Raw genomic sequence first — 22,631 nt, 5'->3', positions numbered from 1 at the left:
ACAAAAATCTGTTTCCAGCGAGGAGCCCAGGCTCGAGCGGAAGGTGGGACCCCGCAACCTGGACGGGCTTGAGGGCAAGGTTGGCCCGAGCTCCAGCCCTCGTTTTGGTGCTGACGTCATCGCTACAGTGATGCTACAGTGTTCGGCGCTACAGTACCACTAAAAGTCCACGTGTCGCACTTTGGGCTCTCCGATCAGATTTTTTTCTCCAATCCAACGGCAACCAATTTTTGTGCAATAAAAAAATGAAAAAAAATGTATTTATTTTTTTAAAAATATCAAAAAATTACTTTTTTTTTTTCTATAAATACCAAAATTTTATCCGATTGAGATATGAATTTTATAATAAATATTGAGATGTACGAACCCAAAAATATTATCCGAAAATAATATCCAAAATAATTATTTTCATTAAAAAATTTGTGAAAAAAATAAATAAAATAATAGTAATTGCCCTTAGCCATGGCAATGGGTGGAAACATAAAATACTATTTGAAAGGACAACCACTATTCACGTGAACAGTGGCTGCCCTAGCTCCCCCTTTGCCATGGTAAGGGGCAAATGGGTGGAGTTGCTCTTAGGCCCCATTTGATAACCATTTCAATTTTAGTTTTTAGTTTTCATTTTTCATTTTTTGTGCTAGAGTATAGAGGAAAATGAGAGTGAGAATTGGAGTGAGGTTGAGATTGAGAGAGAGAATGGTTGAGGAGGATGCGAGGAAGGAGTAACAAAAATTATTATTTAAAAAAAAAAAACTTGAAAGTGAAAATAATTTCACATAGATTTCAGTTTTTAGTTTTAGTTTTTACTTTTGTTACTCCTCCCATCCTCGCCTCTCATCTTCCCTCTTAATCTAATCTTTATTCTTGTTCTCACTTCCACACATTCTTTTCACCCTACACTTTAACATAAAAAATAAATACTAAAACTTAAAATTGAAATAGTTGTCAAATGGTTCATGAAATACTTGAATGCAATCTTGAGGGAACTGAAGTTTGGCATTGTAGAATTTGGATCAGATTTTTAGAATAGCCTTTAATTTCCATTTTTGGGAGGTGTCGTCGCTAAGCCCATTAAAGTGTTGCCCATAATGCTAAAACATTTAGGCAGCCAAAGTAAAATATTTCTATGAAAAAAAAAGTTAGTAACACTCAATTACTATTAGATGTTTGATTTTTCAATCAAGATACATAATAGTACTTGATAATTTGTTTTTCAACAAAAAATGAGTTTGTAACATATAGGATTATGTGTGTAATAGACACAAGTTTGCTAAATACTTTCAACTTTCTCTTGTCCGAATCTAAAACCAAAACCACTATAAGGGGGAGGTGGTTCCTCACACACACAAACTACTAAGGTGTCATAGGGGTTCAGACTTGAGATCAATAATCTACAAGTCAATGTCATTTTTCATTGGGCTATGTCTTGCTTTATTATTAGGAAGCAAAAAATAAAAAAAATTACATTTTTGTTTTAAATTTTTCTTAATTACTTAAAATGACATGTATTTTACGGAAAACTATATAAAAAATACAAAATTAACTCAAATGTCTATGCCACTACTCGTGATGCATAGAAATTACACTAGACTTCATTGAAAACTCACTTATCAGTTTTCTTATATTTTTTTTTTAGTGCTGCTAAATGAACTATAAAATTTATTGAGTACACAATCTAAGTACATCCTAATATTTTAATGGAAATGTATAATTAACTAAGTACACCCTATTTAATTACCAAAAATACTCCTGATATACCCTAATACACTCTCCCCGAAGTTATGGATGTGCAATAATCACATGCCTAATAGTAACAGGTTAGCAATGATGGTACTTTATTCTCTAAAAAAATTTCCACGTAGTTGCTGAACTACAGAAATTGTTGTTTGAAACTAGTCATATTGATTCACCTTGTGTGTGTTGTTTTGAGAATTATAACCATCCACTTTACCTGAATACAAACTGGAAAAGAAAAATTAATACTGTTATAAAGAAGGGCTACAACAATGTTTTTTTATTTATCAGGAAAATGAAATAAACTACAACCGGAGACCACGTGGGCACGTAGGCCCCACTAAGTCAAAATAAAACGGAACCGAACAACTTAGAGGAAGCCCACAATCCCACAGCCGGGAAGGGGCAAGATTATGGCCTAAACTAGCAACAGCATCTGCAGTAAAATTAGCCTCCCGAAAGATGTGCTAAAAAGAAATCTCCTCGCAATAAGAACTCAGCACCCAAATGTCTTGCACAAGGAGACTGATGCTCCAAGGAACCGAAACCACATTGTTGACATAATCAATGATAAGCTTTGAATTGCCTTCCACCAGGATCTTCCTCCAACCATTATGAATGGCATGGGCCAGGCCATCCCGAAGAGCTAAACACTCCGCAACTGTAATTGACACTTGACCTGAGTTTTTAGTGCCAGCTAATCGAACATTACCATTCCAGTCACGAATCACAAAACCAGTTGCATCCAAATTACCACGCACCGAACCATCAAAATTCACTTTAATCCAGTCCAGAGGTGGAGGCTGCCACTTTATGTTAATTAACCCATTGGACTTCTGAGGAGGTCATGAATTAATTTTCCAGTAATCCAACCCAATGCGCCCAGCCGCAAGAAGGGCTCTAGCTGGGTGCGGCACAATATCTTTAAAAATACAATTGTTTCTAGCTTCCTAGATCTGCCAGCAAAGAAGGAGAGCTTTGGATAGAACATTAGGGCCATCTGAAGCCTTGGTATGAGGTAGCAGTGTCACATCCCAGGATCGGCCCCACCGTAGCACGATATTGTCCGCTTTGGGCCCCCCTCTCTGCCCTGACAGTTTTGTTTATAGGAACTCACCAGCAACTTCCTAATGGGTCACCCATCCTGGGATTGCTCTAGCCCCCAACTCGCTTAACTTCGGAGTTCCCATGACTACGAAGCCAGTGAGCTCCCAAAAGGCCTCGTGCTAGATGGAAGCGAGCATATACATATAAGGCACATTACCCCCTCTCCATTAGTAGATGTGGGATATTACAATCCACCTCCCTTAAGGGCCCGACGTCCTCGTCAACACATTCGCATCACACGGCAGAGTGGCTCTGATACCAAATTGTCAAATCCCGAGATCAGCTCCGCTAGAGCACGATATTGTCCGCTTTGGGCCTCCCTCACGGTTTTGTTTCTGGGAACTCACGAGCAACTTCCCAGTGGGTCACCTATCCTGAGATTGCTCTAGCCCCCAACTCGCTTAACTTCAGAGTTCCCATGACTCCGAAGCCAGTGAGCTCTTAAAAGGCATCGTACTAGATGAAGGCGGGCATGTACATATAAGGCACATTACCACCTCTTCGTTGGTCGATGTGGGATGTTACAAGCAGAGCCAACCACTCAATGCCATCCAAATTCTGTTGAGCATCTTTGGGGGAAAAATGCGTGCATCTCCAAATGTTCATTGCAAACTGACATTCAAAAAATAAGTGGTTAATAGTCTCCATATGATTCTTACACAGAGGGCATTCTAGATTGATATTAGGCAAATATTTGTATAGATGGTTTCGAACTTGTAGTCTTTTCTTGATAAGAAGCCATGAAAAGATCTTGACTTTGGTGGGTAGAGTTAAACTCCACATTTTATTCAAAATGGGGGCCTTTGGGAGACTCTGCTTATCCTGCAATTGTAAATTGTAAGCAGATTTTATAGAGAACTTTCCATTAGGGTCAGGCCCCCAGATTAACTTGTCCTGCAAAGGGGCTAAGGACAAAGGAATGGTTAAATTTTTTTCTAAAATTTCATCATCAGTCACTTGAGTGAGCTTGTCCTGTTGCCAAACCTGGTTTTCAATAAAATCTGACACTTTAGCATTCAAATTAAAATTATTTATGAGAAAAACAAGAATTAAATCTAAGAAAGGAAAAAGAAAGACCCAATTAGCAGTCCATAAAGGGATGGATTGACCATTACCTACAATCCATCTTATACCTTTGTGAAGCATAGAACGCGCATCAAGGATGGCTTTTCAAGTTGCCGAATGCACAGTCTTTTTAGCAACATCAAGAAACCCATCCTTCTTAAGGTACTTCTTAGTCACAATCTGAGCCCGCCAATTTGAAGAATCAATTAAACAGATCCAGCCTAATTTTGCTAAAGCGGCTTGATTAAAGTGGTCCGCAGATCGGACCCCAAGCCCTCCCGAATTTTAAGGCAAACAGATGTCTTTCCAAGCAACAGGGGGACTTTAGTATTATTGCCCCATAAGAAACGTCTACAACATGAGTTCATTTCCTTACATACTTGCTTAGGACACTTAAAACACGAAAGCATGTGGTTGGGGACACCCGTAATACTAGCCTTAATTAAGGTTAGCCACCTCGCCTAGATAAAGAATGAGCCTTCCAGCCGGCAAGTTTGGACCGAATTCTATATATCATCATCTTTGCATTAGTAGGATCTTTCCAAAAAACAATATTATGAATGCCCAGATAACAACCAAGGGTGGTTTTATGTTGAATCTGCAAGAGGTTGCTCATAGCATTTCGAGCTTGAGAAAGGACATTACCAGAAGAAAAAAAAATGGTTGACTTATGTAGATTTATTTGCTGCCCTGACACTTTAGAAAAATTATCCAACAAGTGATTGATATTTCTGGCAGTGACAGCCGTGGACCTAGCAAAAATGAGACAGTTATCAGCAAAAGCTAGGTTAGAGAAGAGAGGAGACCTACATTAGATTTAGGATTCTGAGCTAGCAAATTAACGTGCCTTATAAAAGGCTCCATGCGAAGTATAAAGATGTAAGGAGATAGAGGATCGCCTTGACGAATTCCTCTAGAAGCCTTAAAATGGCCACAAGGAGATCCATTAATCAACATAGAAAAAGAAGTATTTGAAACACAATTCATAATCCGATCACACCAAGTAAATCATAGGCTTTTTCAAGGTCAAGTTTAACAGTTATAGCACCTCTAAAGGCTTTCTTATGCTTAAAATCATGGAACAATTCATGAGCAATAAGAATGTTGTCAAAAGTGGATCTTCCGTGGTGAAGGCACCTTGGTTTTTGGATATGCACTTCGAAAGAATAGGCCTAAGCTGACTAACAAGGATTTTTAGTTATGATCTTGTAAGAGACATTGCATAAACTAATCGGTCTAAACTGGTTAACCGACTCTGGAGAGGCTACTTTGGGAATGAGGGCTATGTTGGTATGCTTAATGTCCTGTAAGGGAATGTTGTTTGAAATAAAATCATTGACTAGACTTTTCACCAAATGTTTAGTATTGTCCCAACAATTCTGGTAGAAAATAGCTTGTAAACCATATGGGCCAGGAGCTTTAAGAGGGCCAATAATCTTCATAGCACATTCTAATTCAAAATTTGAGATGGGAGCCAAGAGATTCTCATTATCTGAATGAGTGTCACAAGGCTCAATCACTTGGATCAAGTGACGATTCTGGGGCTGCTCAGCTGTAAATCTAGTTTTAAAAGCTTGAATGAAAGCATCCGGAAGGGTTTCAACTTCAACCCAAAGGCCATTCAGATCCCTAATTCTAAGAAATTGATTGCGTTTTCTCCTTATGAGGGCTTGGGTGTGAAAATATTTGGTATTTTTGTCCCCCAACTGGAGCCAGTTAGCTCTAGCGTTTTGGGCATAGAAAACCTCTTCCTGTTCAAGCAGAAGTTTCAACTCAGTGTTTAAGTTTAAGTCTTGGTCTAAGAGGAAAGGGTCAAAGGGATTTTGAGCCAATTGCTCGTGGATTATTAAAGATAAGTTGTCTTGGGTGATTCTAAGTGTATGGAACATGTCTCCAAACACACTTCTATTCCAAGTTTTAAGTTGGTGCTTGAAGGTATTACAGCAGGTTCGAATCTGCTCGGCAGCAATTCTTACATAGGAGCAATTCCAACCTTAGGAAACGACTTGATCAAAATCCTTGTGGGCTAGCCACATGGCTTCAAACTTAAAAGCTTTAGGGATTCTTTTCGAGGAACGGTTACACTTTAGGAAAATGGGACCATGGTCAGATCTCACAATGGGTAAGTTTTGGAGTTTAGAATGAGGGTGAAGTCTCAACCAACTCGGGTTAGCAAGAACACCGGTCTAATATTTCGTAAATAATGGTATTGTCACGATGCCCATTACCCCAAGTAAAAGGGACACCAGAAGCAGTCATGGAAACCACTTCACAATCATCTATAAACTTATTGAAATTTCTTATGGCTTGAGAATTTGCAAGAGAACTACCCACCTTTTAATTTAAAGAGCAAATGTTGTTAAATCACCAAGCAAAAACCAAGGGTGATTAAACACTAGTTTTAAAGAAATAATATCTCTCCACAGATTAATCTGTTTAGTTTTTTGAGGGTAAGAATAGATGAAAGTTGTGGTCCAACTTTTATTGATAGTTAAATCTTGTAGCTCACAGTTTATGTAACGCTCATGATAATTCAAAATACTTTATTAAAGATAGCAGGATTCCACATCAAGATAATCCCCCCACATTGGCCAATAGAGGGGATACAAAAACTACAGCTAAAACCCAATCTCTGGACCAAGCGATTAGCCTGATCCTGAGAGGCCCTGGAATCTAAAATACATAAAACATCTAAGCAAAGAGTACTAATATAAAATAAGGTTTGGATAATAAAGCCATGCCAGGCACTACCTCGGCTATTCCAGACTAACAGCTTCATGGATTGGGAGTATAATCTTCACGATCAGCTGGGCGAAAAACCCCCATAATTTCGACACTTGGCTCTGACTCCTCCGAAACTTCTTCAAAGAGCTCTCTAGCTCTCTTCTTAGGGCTCTTAAAAGCCTTAAAATTGGAAGAGCTATGCTCCTCCAGAGAAAGGCTCGGCTCCGAAATCACCAACTTTCCTTTATCTACCCCACTAGGCCTCTCGCCTTTAAAGTGGACTTTGGGGAATGGAATAGAGTTCTCATCAGCAATTCTAATACCTTTCGCCACTTCCTTGAAGTATCTGTCATCCCTTATGGCTCCTTTGCCTTTTCATTTTTGACTAGACACCACAGTCCAGCCCACCTCTCTTTCGTCAGTATTCTGCCTGTTACCTTCCTCTACTTCCTCATCATTCTCACTCTTATGAATGTCTTCTACTGTATTGGGTTGAGGAAAAACAATGATCACATCGTCTTGTAGATTCCTCCTATCTTCCTCATCCAACACCAAGTCCCTTGGAAAGAAACTAGGTTCATTGCTCAGTCTCTCCACTTGGAGGTAATTTTTGTTGGAAATCTTGACAAGGCACACATGACCCGAACCTTTTTTTTTGCTACAATAAAAACAGATTGCAAACAGGGCCTCATAACTGATGTATATACGAGTTTCTTTTGGGTCATCTCCCAGAATAAGACACCTCTTTAAGGGCTTAGTTAAATCAACTTCCAGCCAGACAAGAACAAACAAATTTTGTTTTCCCACCATGGAAGCTTGGTCAATGCAAATAGGGGTCCCAAGGATGGAGACCAAATCACTTAAAACTTCAGGATCTTTATAATGTAACGGCGAGAAAGGAATTCTCGCCCAACAAACAATAGAATCAATAGAAGCATGAAATGGAGAGAAGTCAGGTCTGCACCTTTGTAACGCAAAAATTTGACCTTGGACAAACCAGGGTGTATGCTTAAGCCCAAACTCAACATCCTCCTCAGCACCAAACTCAATCTTATACCAGTCTCTACCAATGTGGTCAACATAGACTTCTTCTTGCAGGTTTTTCAAGTAGCTTTTCAACCTATTCCTAATGGCCCTCCCAGGAACAGGGACCCAAAGACTTTCCCAACAAGACAGAGAGCTTCAAAATGACTCTGCACACTAGAAGCTAGAGCAGTGGTGGATACCCTAGTTTCATTATTTTCCATGGTGAAGGTAAAAAGACCTTTGTGAATTATGGAAGGCTCACGGGGAGGAGTTCTCCTAAGGTTAAAAGGGGATCGAGGACTGGTACTACGAGACCTAGTGTGAGAAGAGCTGACAGCAAATTGGGGATTCATAGTGACACAAGAACACAACTTAAAGCAGAGATTGTAGAAGCAATGAAAGACTTGAAAGCAGATAAGCAAACTCTTCCAAACAACAGTATAAATAGGGAATGTACGCAGGTAGTAATGATTAACCCAAAGAAAAAACCACCAATGCATGTAAAGGATTATAAGTGAAGAAGAAGGAACTTCCCCCAATTCTTGAGACCTCCACCTGGCAGCAATGCATGCCTCAAATCTCCGCTGGGTAAGCTCAAAACACTGGCTCTTGATGTTCTCCATCTAATCCTGACCAATAAATTAGGCTGCCATTAGCTTAAGCATGCGAGAGTAATGATTAATCATTTTTACCAAATAATTCAAATAAGAGACATGATTGTTTCCTTTCTGAGTGTGAGTCCTCCAATCGTAGCTTCGGACTATTCCTCTTCTCCCTTATGCGTCTTTTTCTTTTTCTTCCTTTCCAGATCCCCAAATTTTTTGGTCCTAACCATGCCCTAGTTTCTTTGCCTTCTTTTCCTCTGTAGTGCGTCTCGGCTACAACAATGTTGAAAACTCATCTCTTTCATTGGAAAAATGCTCACCATTTATTTATTGGAGACAAAAATTTGAACCATTGCCTAACAATGCCTCAGCCTTCTTACTATTGCCTACATAATTAATACAAAAGTGTTTACTAATTATGCTTATTCTTACTGTCAGGCTGCAAGGGCCCTTCAGCTTCACTCTGGGGCGATTGGAATACTCCACATTAATGCTTTTATTAAAATTAATGACCCCTCTTTGCGCCTCTACCAATGCTCGCTGCATTGTTCGCCGTGGGTACCAAACAATACTAAAATTTCTCTATATTTAATTATGGTTGAATGTGGTGAGTAGGGGTACTTATTAAAATTATATTTGTTTTACAATTTAATATATCATTTTTGGTCATTTTATATGACGGTAAATTAGTAATTCAATAAATAGATTGGTAATAAAGTGTACTCAATTAATTTTAGGGTTTGTTTAGCAGCACTTTTTTTTTTTTTTTAAAATGTAGGCAACTTCCTATGGCTCTCTACCGTGTTGAAAAAGGACCATGAATGCTCGTAAAATATTGCTTCTAAATCTCCAAATTCAATATAAATATCTAACTTTTTTTTTTTTTTTAAAACAAAGCAATATTCTAAACTAACCTAACGAGAAGGGAGATCGAACTCGGGTGCAAGGAACAGACACACAGCCGTGGTCAACTCGCTTAACCCACGTTTGCATATCTAACAAAATTTCCTTTTAAGTAAATTAAGGGTGGACATCAATGTCATAGCCTTTATGACTATATAATTAAACAATGGAAAGCACGACTGTGTGAATCGTTATGGTAGTGATCCACACAGAAATTTCTCTATCTTTAGTGTGGCAGGATAAATGGTCTTCGGGAATTTGCATTTCGTTTTCCTTATCCATCAGATGACGAACTTTATCTTCTTCTTTTGTTTTGTAGCGCAGACTTTGTTTCAGAGTCTTTTCCATCGCAACATCTCATACTCAAAATTCTCAAACCCATAAGTTTCATCCATCCCCTTTCATATATATTATGTCTTGGTTCTGGCTCTCTTGATCTCTTTGGTTCTAAAAGTGTGTTACTGTATATTGCCTCTGAATTTTCCTTATTGTGCATTGCGGCACCTTCGGCATTTGGTAATTCGTGAAGAAATCTGCTGCTGATATTCTGTTTGGTGCCTTTCGTTTTTTGTTTCTTGTATTTTATTTTATCTGCTCAGAATTCCTGTTTTCACGACAACAGAGATTTTTATTCTTTTTTTCCAAACCGATTTATGATTTTTATTAAATAAAAAAGGCTCCCTGTCATCGACGGTGGCAATATAAAGCCCCAAGCCACTCTGGCAAAGTTGTTTTATTTGGGTTTGCTTAGATACATGAATCAGCATGTTGATCAATTCTCTTCCTATGTAAATTGAATTATCCTTTATATTTTTCATTTTATTTTAGGAATTGAAACCATCTTTCTAACAAAAGGAAAAGAAAAAAAGAGAACCAGAATTGTTCTGGCCAAAATAAATAAATAAAATGAAAAAGGAGCACCTAGTATTTCTGCGATTTTTCCAAACGAAAACTAAATAAATAAAATAGAAAAGTGAACAAGTTCATTTCATTTGATTGAAATCGTATGTGCATGAATATAAATCAGAGACTTGGACATCTCCTTACGTTTTCTTTGATTGCTTGTTTCTGTTCAGAACTCTTTCAGTGCTCCGTCCCCCTGCTAATTCAAGAAACAATGGGGGAGGCTTATCTTGTGGCATTGCTTCAAGTGCTGGTTGACAAGTTGGCGCATCGTGAGGTGTTCAAGTACTTTGGACTCATAAAGGGCGTCGACCAAAAGCTGCAGAAATGGACCAGAGAGGATGGAGGTCACACAAGCCACGACTCCAAGCACATCCCCTTCCTAGCAAGCGAGGCAACGGCATCCGCAGACTGGTTCGCTTCACGGGGCACCCATGCCCAGTTCAGATTTGTGAAATAGGCTTTAATAAACCTAATATCCTTAAGGACAGGATACAACTCCCAATTAAAGGAAGAAACATCCCTCTGAACAGAATTAATAGCCACTTGAGAATTAGATTCCACCACAACATTAACCAAATTCAACTCTTTAGCTCTCAAAAGACCATATTTCAGGGCCAAAACTTCAACCATAAGTGGAGATTGGGCACGCACCAGCAGCAAGACCCCCAATACAAGAACCAGCTATCTTCTGAATAATAACTCCAACTCCAGCCATAGCAGAACCAGACTTCCAAGACCCATCAGTATTAATCTTAACATAAGAAGAAATGGGGGGCAGCCAATAAGAAGGATATGAGGAGAAGAAATCTGAATAGGCATACCCACTGACCCAAGAACTAGCTTCTTTGTAACATTCCAAAATTCCGACACCGCCAAACAAGCACGAGATCTAGTAGCTGCAGGCACAATTGGGATATCATTGTAAACAAATTTACATCGATCCTTCCAAATATGCCAACAAGTGAAAGCAACAACCGACAAAATCCACCTAGAATTGGGTGAAAACATACTCTCCCATCTCAAGAGACTGCCCAACCATCTATCCAAAGAAGTAAAACTTTTCAAATCCACACGATAGCCAATTGCACTTCCAAACCAAACAGACGCTGTCCAAGGACAAAGGACCAGCATATGTTCAATTGATTCAGGACTCTCCAAACAAATAGGACATAAATACGAAGAGGACAACTTACGCTTATAGAGATTTAAGAAGGGAGGGAGACTATTAGAGACCGCTCGCCAAAGAAATTGTTTCACTTTCAGAAGGGTGGTGACTCTCCTATATATATATACGCTTGTTACCTTGCAGCTTTGTAACTTTCCTCCTCCATTCAAATAAAATTTCCTTGTTACTCTTTCAAAAAAATTTCCATTCCGCATCAATCTATTATCCTAAATACCAAAACAAACCATTCTCTAAACTCCTTCTCCTTTAAACTAACAACTTTCAATGGCAATAAAGCACACTAGAGCCTCAGAATTCATTTATAAGACTGGTTGGAGAGAAGCTTGTGCCTTTGTATATTATTCGGAGAAAAAAAATTTACATCTCTATTATTGTTGAATGTTGATACAAAATTCAAATCAATATAGATCTACCAAGCTCAAACAACCAAAGGATCGCTCCGTAAAGAAAGATCATTTTGATAGACATGGACATTTTCCTACGTGTTCAGTACAATTTGCTACTAGAGTTTGTTTTTCCCGCATAGCATGATGCTTTAGGGCTTTAAATAAGGAACCGCAAGCAGTGAGGTATTACATATTCATATACATAATTTTTTTATTTTTTTATTTTTTATTTTTACCTCAATCCTCAGTTGGTTAGGCACTGAATTGTATATACCAATTTGGTTGCGCTGACATCTTCATCGTTTGTTTTCTTTTTATTTCTTTCAACTCTGAATTTTTTATGTTCTTTTGGTGTTGGCATGTCACCCCATTGTTTTTAGGTCTTACGACTGGACTCTTAACTTTTGTTACCTAGAGGATTCTATGTTCAGTTGAGTTGACAGGGTTTATACAATATAATCTCACAGCTGGATACATTATAAGTACCTTCCAGCGCTGCCCCATCTTGTAGTGTAAGGCCATATATGGGGTGATTACAAATTTAGGTATTTAGATGACATTCTAAGAGTTCGATTGGTTGTTTAGACTATTCAGTCCATATGTGTCGAGATTTAAACAAAATGGAAATGCAAAAAAAGAAAAAAAAGAAAAAAAAGAAGATTTCAAATGATTTCTCATCCTTGCAATGGTTGTGGGTTAAATTGGCAAAGATCATGAAGGAATGATATACAATGCGATTAGCTCCCATCACGTCACACAGGCAATGCCTCTTGGGTGCTACTTTATTTTCTCAATGTTCATCTCTTGCATTTCTGTCATCAAGACTCAAAAGATTACCGCACCCTGATAAATATATATATATATATATATATATAATCTGTAATTCTATAAACTAAATCAACATCCACACAAAAATAAAATTACTTACAACAATCATGAATTGTGTTCATCTAGCTTATGCTCTAATCTCCTGTCTTCTCTTAAAAGGAATCTCCATACTGTACATTCTGCAATGCAAAACTTATGACACAAGAGACAATCTAGTAATGTACTAATAATACTCCCATTTGCCTCACTGAATGCATATAATATTGTAGAGTTTAAGATGAAATGTACTTTCAATGGCAATAAAACACACTAGAGAGCCTCAGAATGGCGGAATAAATTTATAAGACTGGTTGGAAAAGCTTATTACAAGGCAAATCAAGTGTGTATTGGTGAATTCATAACGTGGTAGTTGGACAAGAGCAAGTGTGAATGAGTTGAAAAAAGACCATTTCATTATCCAAAAGAGTCAGAAAGAAGCAGATGGAGTGGGGCCATTAGACTAGCACTAGACTTGATTGAAAACTCAGTTTTCTACTCTCTTTTTTCTTTTTTTTCAAGGTAGGGCCATTAGAGCAAGTCCAGCGCTAGAGGCTGGCCCAGGCAAAAGGCAGAGATGAGCCCGAGTCCAGCTCCAGCGCCAAGAATCCAGCCCGGGCAACAGGCGGGCCCCACGAAACCGGGCAGGCCCAAGGGCAAAAGTCGCCTGGGCTTGAGCCCGAGTTCGCTGACGTAGCGCACTAAAATCAATTTTTTTTACTGTTGACTGCCACGTGTCGTCACCGGGTGGCTCCGATTGGATTTTTTTCAGCAATCCTACGGTTCTCTTTTTTTTGGCCAAAAAAATTTTAAAAAAATCCAAAAAAATCCGAAAAAATTCTGAATTTTTTTTTTAAAAAATACCAAAAATTTATGTATTTTTTCCCTATAAATACCTAACCATTTTATCTACTTTCAACACCAAATCTTCATACAATTTCTTCTCCATACAATATTTTCTACTCTCCACTCACATAATTCATTTTCCACACCAAAATATTTTTAATTGCCATTTTAATCAATTTAATGTAACTTTTTTTTTGCATATTCTATTTCTTTTTGTTGCACAATGTTTATTTTATTTTTGCATTTCCTAATTGGCTTTATTTATTTACATAATCAATTTTATTCTTGCATTTCAAAATAGTTTATAATTTCATGCATAATCTTTATTTTTGTTTTTGCATTTTCAATTTGTCTATATTTATTTACACAATCAATTTTATTCTTGCATTTGAAAATAGTTTATAATTTCTTGCATTGTATATTTTTTGAATGCACTTCCAATTATTTATTTTGAATAGATCATACAAGCACAAATTTTATCTGGAATAAGACACGTGGCAACCGAGATTCACATCCGAAAATCTTATCCGAAAATTTAATTACAAAAGATTATCAAAATTAATGATTTAAAGTATAAAAAAATAGGAAATAAAGTACAATGAATAGTAATTGCCCTAGACTTGCCCTAGACTTTGCCCTTGTGGGTGGAACTACAAATGGCAAGGCTGACACTATTCACGTGAATAGTATCAGCCCTTGCTTGCCCTAGCTTGCCCTTGCCTTAGACTTTGCCCTTAGGGGTGGAGTTGCTCTTAGAGTAGTGATGGCAGTGATCCAGAATGCAAATAATCATAGACAGTAATTTCTTTAACTTTGGTGTCTGTAGGATTAAAAGTCTTGGGGAATTTGCATGGCGTTTTCTTTTATCTGTCAGATGACGAACATTATTTTCTTCTCGTTTGTGTCTTGTAGCGCAGATTTTGTTTCAGAATCTTTTATATTGACTCAAAAAAAGAAAAAAGAAAGAAAAAAAAGAGATATCTTCTCGTCATAACAGTGTGTTACTGTGTATTGCCTTTGAATTCTCGTTCTTGTTCATTCCAACACCTTCGGTATTTCGTAATTCGTGAAGAAATCTGCTGCTGATATATATTCTATACTTAAATTGCAGTTACTTCTGATTTACTATGTTTGGTCCCTTTTGTTTTTTGTTTCTTTTAGTTTCTTGTAATTTTTTTTATACAAGCTATGTTAAGGAGGGCGATCCGAATATAGAATTTTGGGTGCAAAATTAACTGCTCTTAGAAATTGTGAATGCAAATCAGCATGTTGAAACCATCTTTTCATATTTAACAAGCATGGGTGTCATTGTTTGAAATTTAGAAAACTCAAATAACAAGAAATAGAAAGCTATGTTGAACTAAAGTGAGTTCATTGATTGAAATGCAAATATAAATACACATACAAAACAAAAAACCAACTAGGAACATGGAACAACTAATCCCATGATGAACAGACTCCTAAACAAATGGGATTCCCAAAGACTAGGTAAAATAAACTGACTTCCTATAGAATAGGAATCCAGAACTCATTATGCAGTAAAACTTAACACCCTCCCTTAAACTGAAGTCTGCTGACAATCAGTTTAGAGAAAAAAGGAACTTGTAATATCCTTTAACAAGCAAACTCCTAGCAATTCTCTCAGCTTCACGAACACAGGTAACTTGAGAGGCTTCGTTAGAATATCTGCAACCTGGTCTCTAATCCCCTTATCCTACCAACATCAATTATCTTCCCTTAAAAGGAATCTCCATAATAGATATATATCATTTTTCTCCTCAATTGAAAAACATAGAATTCGGTACATAAAACTAAATAAATGGTAAACAAAATGATTTTCTTCTTCAAGGTGTCTTATGCAGGTCCTTACTTTGCTGCACAAGCACAGCTTCCTCAGGTTGGAATAGTGATAGCATGGCATGCTGGTTGTAACATTATTCCTCAGGTTGCACAAGCACAGCTTCTATATGTGCATTCTGCAATGCAAAACTTATGACACGAGACAAACAATCTAATAATGTACTAATAATACTCCAATTTCTCTCACTAAATGCATATAATATTGTAGAGTTTAAAATGAAATGTACTTTCAATGGCAATAAAGCAGACTAGAGAGCCTCAGAGTGGCGGAATAAAATTATAAGACCGGTTGGAAAAGCTTGTGCCTTTATATATTATTTGGCAATGGTACGGTATCATTAAATTAGAAACAGTCAAGGATTATAATGCTGAGTAAAGAAAGATGATTCTGACATGTTAAATAGTTTAGGTGATGCAATTACACACTGGGTTTGGGTTTACCTTGTAATATTATTCCTCAAGCTATAACATTGGCCCAGTACGACTTCAATTCTGCATATGTAAAAATTAGGCACAAATAGGATATTTAATTCGGGATATGTAAATAAAGAGTTGTTTTACGGTGATGATATTATATATGGACCACAGATGTGGATTTTCATATTAGTTACATGATTCATCTGAATAGTAACTTCACTTAAATTTAATGAAATGGTCATATGACCAATATAAAGTTCCACATTATGAATTTTGCGCTGCAGAAAATTGGGCTCAAACAAGTTGATATATCCCCCATACATTTAGGCAATGAATTTATCGGTGAATTCATAACGTGGTTGGACAAAAGCAAGTGTGAATGGGTTGAAAAAAGACCATTTCATTATCAAACAAAATGATAAGGAAGCAACTGGAGCAGGGCCATTAGACAAGAACTAGACTTGATTGAAAACTCAGTTCTATATTTTTTTCCTTTCTTTTTTTAATGTAAGAAGCTTCCTATGTTTGTCTAGCGTATTGAAAAAGAACAATCAGTGCTCGTAAAATCTTGTTCATATTTAAGCTAATAAAAATCTCTATTCCTCATGAAAATATTGCTCCTAATTTCCAAATGGATCATAAATATCTAAACTAACCAAATGTAAGGGAACGATGAATTTATAGCCCTTGATGTGTTTATCTCATGAATATCACTTTGTCATAAATATCTAAACTAACTAAATATCAATTTCATGGTCGTTGTCGTCCAAAGAAAGGGTTCATATATTCAGAATAAATTTTATTGGTGAATTAATAACGGGGTTGGACAAAAGCAAGTGTGATGTGAGTGAGTTGAAAACAGAGTCAGACAGAAGCAGTGCTGCAGCTGCGCCATTTGACTAACACTAGACTTGATTGAAAACTCACTTATAGGAAGACTGCAGCTCTGTTCTACTTCTTCAGTCCAGATTTGTTGCTCACCTCATCAATGTAATGAGAGTGAGGGAGAACCTCATCCAAATTTAATGGTGAAATTAATCAAAATATGTGAGTGAGTCATGTCAGAATCAAATATAATAAGACAAAGGACGCCCGGCAATTAGACTAGACACAATTATCAGCTTCCACTTTTCCTTCTGACCGAAAAAAACAAAAAAACCTTTCTACTTTTTCTATGTAACGTGCTGGTAGTTAAAGGAATCCAAAAATCAAACACAGTAATTTCTGTAACTTTGAGGAATTTGCATTGCGTTTTCTTTGTCTATCATACGACGAATGCTATTTTCTTCTCTTTTGTGTTTTTAACCCCAGACTTTGTTTCAGAGTCTTTTCCATTGACCCAAAAAAAACACAAAAGAGATATCTTCTCATCATAACATCTCATACTCAAAATTCTCAAACCCATAATTACTTTCTTCCACATAAGTTTGATCCATCTTCCACACTCATTCATCTTCATATTTATTATGTCTTGGTTCTGGCTTTCTGATCTCTTTGGTTCCAAAAGTGTGTAACTGTGTATTGCCTTTGAATTTTCCTTCTTGTTCATTGTGACACCTTCGGTATTTGGTAATTCGTGAAGAAATCTGCTGTTGATATATATCATATACTTAAACTGCAGGTACTTCTGATTTATTCTGTTTGTACCGCAGACTTTGTTTCTTTTAGTTTCTTGTATTTATTTGTTTTGCTCAGACTTCCTTACGTTTTCTTTGATTGCTTGTTTCTGTTCAGAACTCAGTGTTTCTTCTCCCTGCTAATTCAAGAAACTATGGGAGAGGCTTATCTTGTGGCTTTCCTTCAAGTGCTGGTCGACAAGTTGGCGCGTCGTGAGGTGTTCAAGTACTTCGGACTCATAAAGGGCGTCGACCAAAAGCTGCAGAAATGGACTGCCACCTTGTCTGCGATTGGAGCGGTTCTGAATGAGGCGGAGGAGAGGCAACTAATCACCGAGAGCAAGCCGCTGAAGCTTTGGCTGGATGATCTCAGGGACTTAGCTTATGACGTGGAAGACGTATTGGACAAATATGCTACTAAAATGCTCAAACGGGAGATAGAGCATTATACCGCAAGAAGGGTCTGGAACTCAGTTCCTAATGGTGTTTTCAACTGCAAAATGAACTCAGAAATAAAGAAGATTACTGAGCGTTTACAAGAGATATCTCAGCAAAAGGACCAGCTCATTAGTTTGAATATCATTACTGGGACGACGTCGTCCACTACGGCACGTCAAAATTTACCTCCCAGTTCCAGTCAACCAGATGGACCTGTGATTGGAAGGGACGAAGACAAAAGGCGGGTGGTTGAATTTGTGTCGAAACAAGAGCGCGGTGCCGTCAATTTCGATGTAGTTGCCATTGTTGGTATGGCTGGAGTCGGAAAGACAACACTTGCTGCACAAGTGTTCAATGAAATTGTTGCAACCGATCAATTTAAACCAACTGCTTGGGTATGCGTGTCTGATGACTTCAACCTAGAAAGAGTGACAAAGCAAATTCTCGAATCAGTCACATCCCGGCACTATCCTACAGAAGATTTCAATCAGGTTCAACAGTATCTGCATACGGAATTAGCTGGAAAGAAGTTTTTGATTGTTTTAGATGATGTTTGGGGCACATGTAGCTATGGTCTATGGATGAAACTGCAGTCCCCCTTTCGCGATGGAGCAGCAGGAAGCAAGATAATTGTGACAACGCGAGATGCAGAAGTTTCGAAAATGATGGGAGCTGGCACTCTAGTTCATAATTTGGAGCTTATGAAAAATGACGTTTGTTTTGAAGTATTTGAGCAGCATGCATTCAGGAATGTTAACAGAGATATACCACCAAATTTCGAGTCACTCAAGGAGAAAATTGTTGCAAGATGCAGTGGATTGCCTTTGGCTGCTAGGACTCTTGGCGGCCTTTTACTTCGTAAAGAGATGAATGAATGGGAGGAAATATTGAACAACAAATTATGGAGTCTATCAAATGAGTGTGACATACTTCCGGTATTAAGATTAAGCTATCACTATCTTCCTTCACATTTGAAAAGATGCTTTGCCTATTGTTCGATACTTCCAAATGACTATCAATTTAGTGAGCAGCAATTGATCCTTCTGTGGATGGCAGAGGGTTTGATTCAACCACAACCAGAACATAATAAGCAAATGGAAGATTTAGGAACTGACTATTTTCAGGAGCTCTTATCGAGGTCATTATTTCAGAAATCAAGCAAAAACAATTCAAAATATGTAATGCATGACCTCATTGTTGGTTTGGCACAGTGGGCAGCAGGAGATATTTGTTTTAGATGGGAGGATAAGCAGAATAGCGATCATGTACAACTTGGATGTTTTCCAAAGGCCCGCCATGCGTCCTACATTTGTGGTGACTATGACTATGATGTGGTTAAAAGATTTGAGGCATTTTCTGAAGTGAAACATTTGCGGACCTTCCTGCCTCTTTCTCATGGTTATCCTTGCCATTGTCTAAGTCGTACGGATCCTTTTGTTTTGTTGCCAAAATTGCAATACTTGCGGGTGCTTTCTCTCAATGGCGATAATGTAACAACCCTCTATCTCATCAATATTGGTAAATTGAAGTATCTGCGGTATCTTGATCTCTCTCACACACAGATAACAAGTTTGCCTAAATCAACTACCTCTCTTTACAACTTACAGACATTGTTATTGGAAGGTTGTCATTATTTGAAGGCACTACCATGTTGATCATACTCCTCTCAAGTACAAGAGCATTGCAGAAATTTATGAAAAATGCAACATGTGCATTATAGAACCAGAAAGTTTTGAAGAGGCAGCAAAGGATGACTCTTGGAAGAAAGCAATGGAAGCTGAAATCACCATGATTGAGAAGAACAATACATGGGAGCTTGTGAATAGACCATTTGATAAACCAATCATTGGAGTCAAATGGATCTATAAGACTAAACTGAACCTAGATGGATCTGTGCAGAAGAATAAGGCTCGGCTGGTGGCAAAGGGATATTCTCAAAAGCCTGGAATTGACTTCAATGAGACCTTTGCACCAGTGGCTCGACTTGATACTGTGAGAACCTTGGTGGCTGTGGCTGCACAGAAAAACTGGAATCTGTCAACTGGATGTAAAGTCCGCATTTCTTAATGGAGTGCTAAATGAAGAAGTTTATATAGATCAACCATCTGGTTTTGTGATGCAAGGAAGTGAAGATAAAGTGTATAAGCTGAAAAAGGCTTTATATGGTTTGAAACAAGCTCCAAGAGCTTGGTATGATGAGATAAATTCTTATTTCATCAAGACTGGTTTTTATAGAAGTCCAAGTGAAGCTACTTTGTACACTAAGATGTCTACAAATGGTATTCTCATTGTGTCTCTATATGTAGATGATATTATCTACACAGGAAGCTCAAAAGAAATGATGGCTGCATTCAAAGATGATATGATGAGACAATATGAGATGACTGACCTAGGACTGCTGCATCATTTCCTTGGTCTTGGGGTCCTACAAACTGATTCTTGCATCTTCCTTCACCAGAAGAAGTATGCAAAGACCTTACTTGACAAATTTGGACTTAAGGATTGCAAGTCTGTTGCAACACCTCTGGCAGTGAATGAAAAGTTGTCAAAAGTGGATGGAAGTGAACTAGCAGATGAGACATTGTATAGGCAAATGGTGGGGAGCTTGCTCTATCTGACTGCAACCAGCCCAGATATCATGTTTGCAGCAAGCCTCTTGGCTAGATTCATGCATAATCCAACCAAGAAGCACATGGGAACAGCAAAGAGAGGGCTGAGATATGTTCAAGGCACCATAAACTATGGAATTGCCTATGATAAGGGAAAAGGAGCAGTGTTAATAGGCTATTGTGATAGTGATTGGAGTGGAAGTGAAGATGACATGAGGAGCACATCAGGCTATGCTTTCAACTTGGGGTCAGGTGCATTCTCTTGGGCTTCAATCAAGCAAAGTAGTGTTGCTCTGTCAACAGCAGAGGCTGAGTACATGAGTGCAGCAGAAGCTACTGCACAGGCTATGTGGCTGAGGTTTGTGTTATCTGATTTTGGAGAGGAACAGGTAGAACCAACTCAGTTGTTGTGTGACAACACTTCAGCTATTGCTATATCAAAGAATCCTGTTCATCATCACAAACCCAGACACATCAACCGCAGGTTTCACTTCATAAGAGATGCTCTACAAAATGGTGAGATTGATTTGCTATATTGCAAAACAGAAGTGCAGCTTGCTGACATTTTCACCAAGCCTTTAGCAAGAGACAGATTTGAGTATTTGAGGAAGGCTCTAGGTGTTATTTCAGCACAACACCTAGAAGGGAGTGTTGGTGTATAGGTGTAGCTGCTGTGATGGAATTAGAATAGGAAGGTTCTATTCTAGTTAGGAAGGCTGCCTTGGATCACAGTCCAAGTGTACAGCAGAGAATGTAATAGCATTTGCCACTTGTCATTATCTTATAGGGTTATGATTGAATGGCTAGATTTTGTGTTGTAATAGGGAATATTTCTCCTCCCTAACGGTTTTTGTCAGTAAGAGAATATATGCATGTTAACAAATGGGTTAATTGGCGAAGACCATGCTTGGGTTGATTGTCCACCCCACCAGGATGGAAGCATATAGGCCATATCTCTTGGTTGCTAGTTTATTTTCTAAATGCCCATCTCTTGCATTTTATCGGAAGGTTACTGCACTATAATTTCATAAACAAAATCAATATCCACACAAAAATAAAATTACTTACAACAACTATGCTCTAATCTCGTATCTTTTGAATTCCAACCCACCTTGCATAATCAACCCAGCTGTTCCACAATATAAAGAATTATGAGATTTGAAGAGTAAAGCACACCAACTAACGTAGTGAAATTGAAGGAGAACTCAGATCTTACATCAAGGACCCCAAGAATGTATTGCCAGTTCGAACAGCAAAGCAAATTGCACTAAGGATAATCTTGTGTTGGTATTGTAAACACGAATTTCTTGCGACAAATGAGACAAGAACACGTGTACAAAATAATATTGTATTAATGAAATTTAGGGTTACAATCTCTGTATTGAATCCTCTGATTCGATCTCCAAAGTGTTTAAGAAAATTTGTGTTTGATACAAGGGTCGTAGAGACTTGATCTTGATCAAACGGGTAGCACGAAGCTTGTTTGGTGTTTTGGATTTTTATGGTGAAGGAACCGGCACGTATTTGTTGTGCTTGGTGGCTCTTCCAAGGTAGGGTGAAGAATGCAGAGAGTTTTCTGTTTCTTCTGAGTGCTAGGTTTTTTTCTCCCACTTCTGACCCCCTCTTTCGTCTTGAGGCCTCCTATTTATAGGCTTTTGTCGGATGCTTGACCTAAATAACTTTCCCTATTTAAAACCTTGGTTTGTGGGATTTTGATTTGATTTAAATCAATTCCCATAATCTGGCAATTTAACCAGATTATCTTCAATTGATTAACCTGATTAATATTTGATTTAAATCAAAGACAATCACAGAAGATTCTTTCCTTTAATTTTGTCTTCATCTTGAACCGTTTGATGCACTCCGTCGGATGTCGCCATTTGTCATTTTTGACAACTAATCCAATTTTGATGAGTCACACGCCACATGGGTGAATTATGGGGCCCACGATTTAATCCACCGAACCCTAATTATTTTCTTGTCAATAGAATTTATTACACCAAAATTTCTTTGTCTACAAATTGCCCCCACTTCATGATCCATTGTAGACATGGGCCTTTTGACGTGTAGGAGGTGCAGCTTGAAGTGTTCCCCTTCGTTTTTTTTTTTTTTTGGGTGATATTATTAAGCTTAATAATATTCACTATTGGTAAGATCTTGGGAAGCAAGATACTTTCCTAAACTAGGAATGAGAAACCCTAGCATCACTAGGAGCTTTGATGGTCATTGGCTTCTTTAAATAACAGGATGTTCATGAATATTGAGATCAACCAAATAGAATAGCAGAAAAACTCCTCTTGTTGGCGAGAAAGTCTACGACTTTGAAGTTTGCATCA

At 37.9% G+C, this 22,631-nt stretch overlaps 2 protein-coding genes across 2 annotated transcripts in view; one reads left to right on the top strand and one right to left on the bottom strand.

Moving 5' to 3' along the window:
• Positions 1-17,247: 17,247 nt before the first annotated feature.
• On the top strand, positions 17,248-19,753 carry LOC117617370 (putative disease resistance RPP13-like protein 1). Its single transcript, XM_034346712.1, has 2 exons — positions 17,248-19,223; positions 19,327-19,753. Exons 1-2 carry the CDS (start codon positions 17,404-17,406, stop codon positions 19,751-19,753), a joined length of 2,247 nt encoding a protein of 748 aa, XP_034202603.1. The 5' UTR covers positions 17,248-17,403.
• Positions 19,754-21,415: 1,662 nt separating this feature from the next.
• LOC117617369 overlaps positions 21,416-22,631 on the bottom strand; it is a 1,914-nt gene continuing 698 nt past the window's right edge. The window contains exon 2 of the mRNA XM_034346711.1: positions 21,416-21,424. Within this exon, the coding sequence (XP_034202602.1) occupies positions 21,416-21,424 (9 nt within the window). The remainder of the gene's footprint in view (positions 21,425-22,631) is intronic.

Source organism: Prunus dulcis, chromosome 2 (assembly GCF_902201215.1).
Source record: "Prunus dulcis chromosome 2, ALMONDv2, whole genome shotgun sequence".
Classification (NCBI taxonomy): domain Eukaryota; kingdom Viridiplantae; phylum Streptophyta; class Magnoliopsida; order Rosales; family Rosaceae; genus Prunus; species Prunus dulcis.
This window is presented reverse-complemented; position numbering and strand designations above follow the sequence as displayed.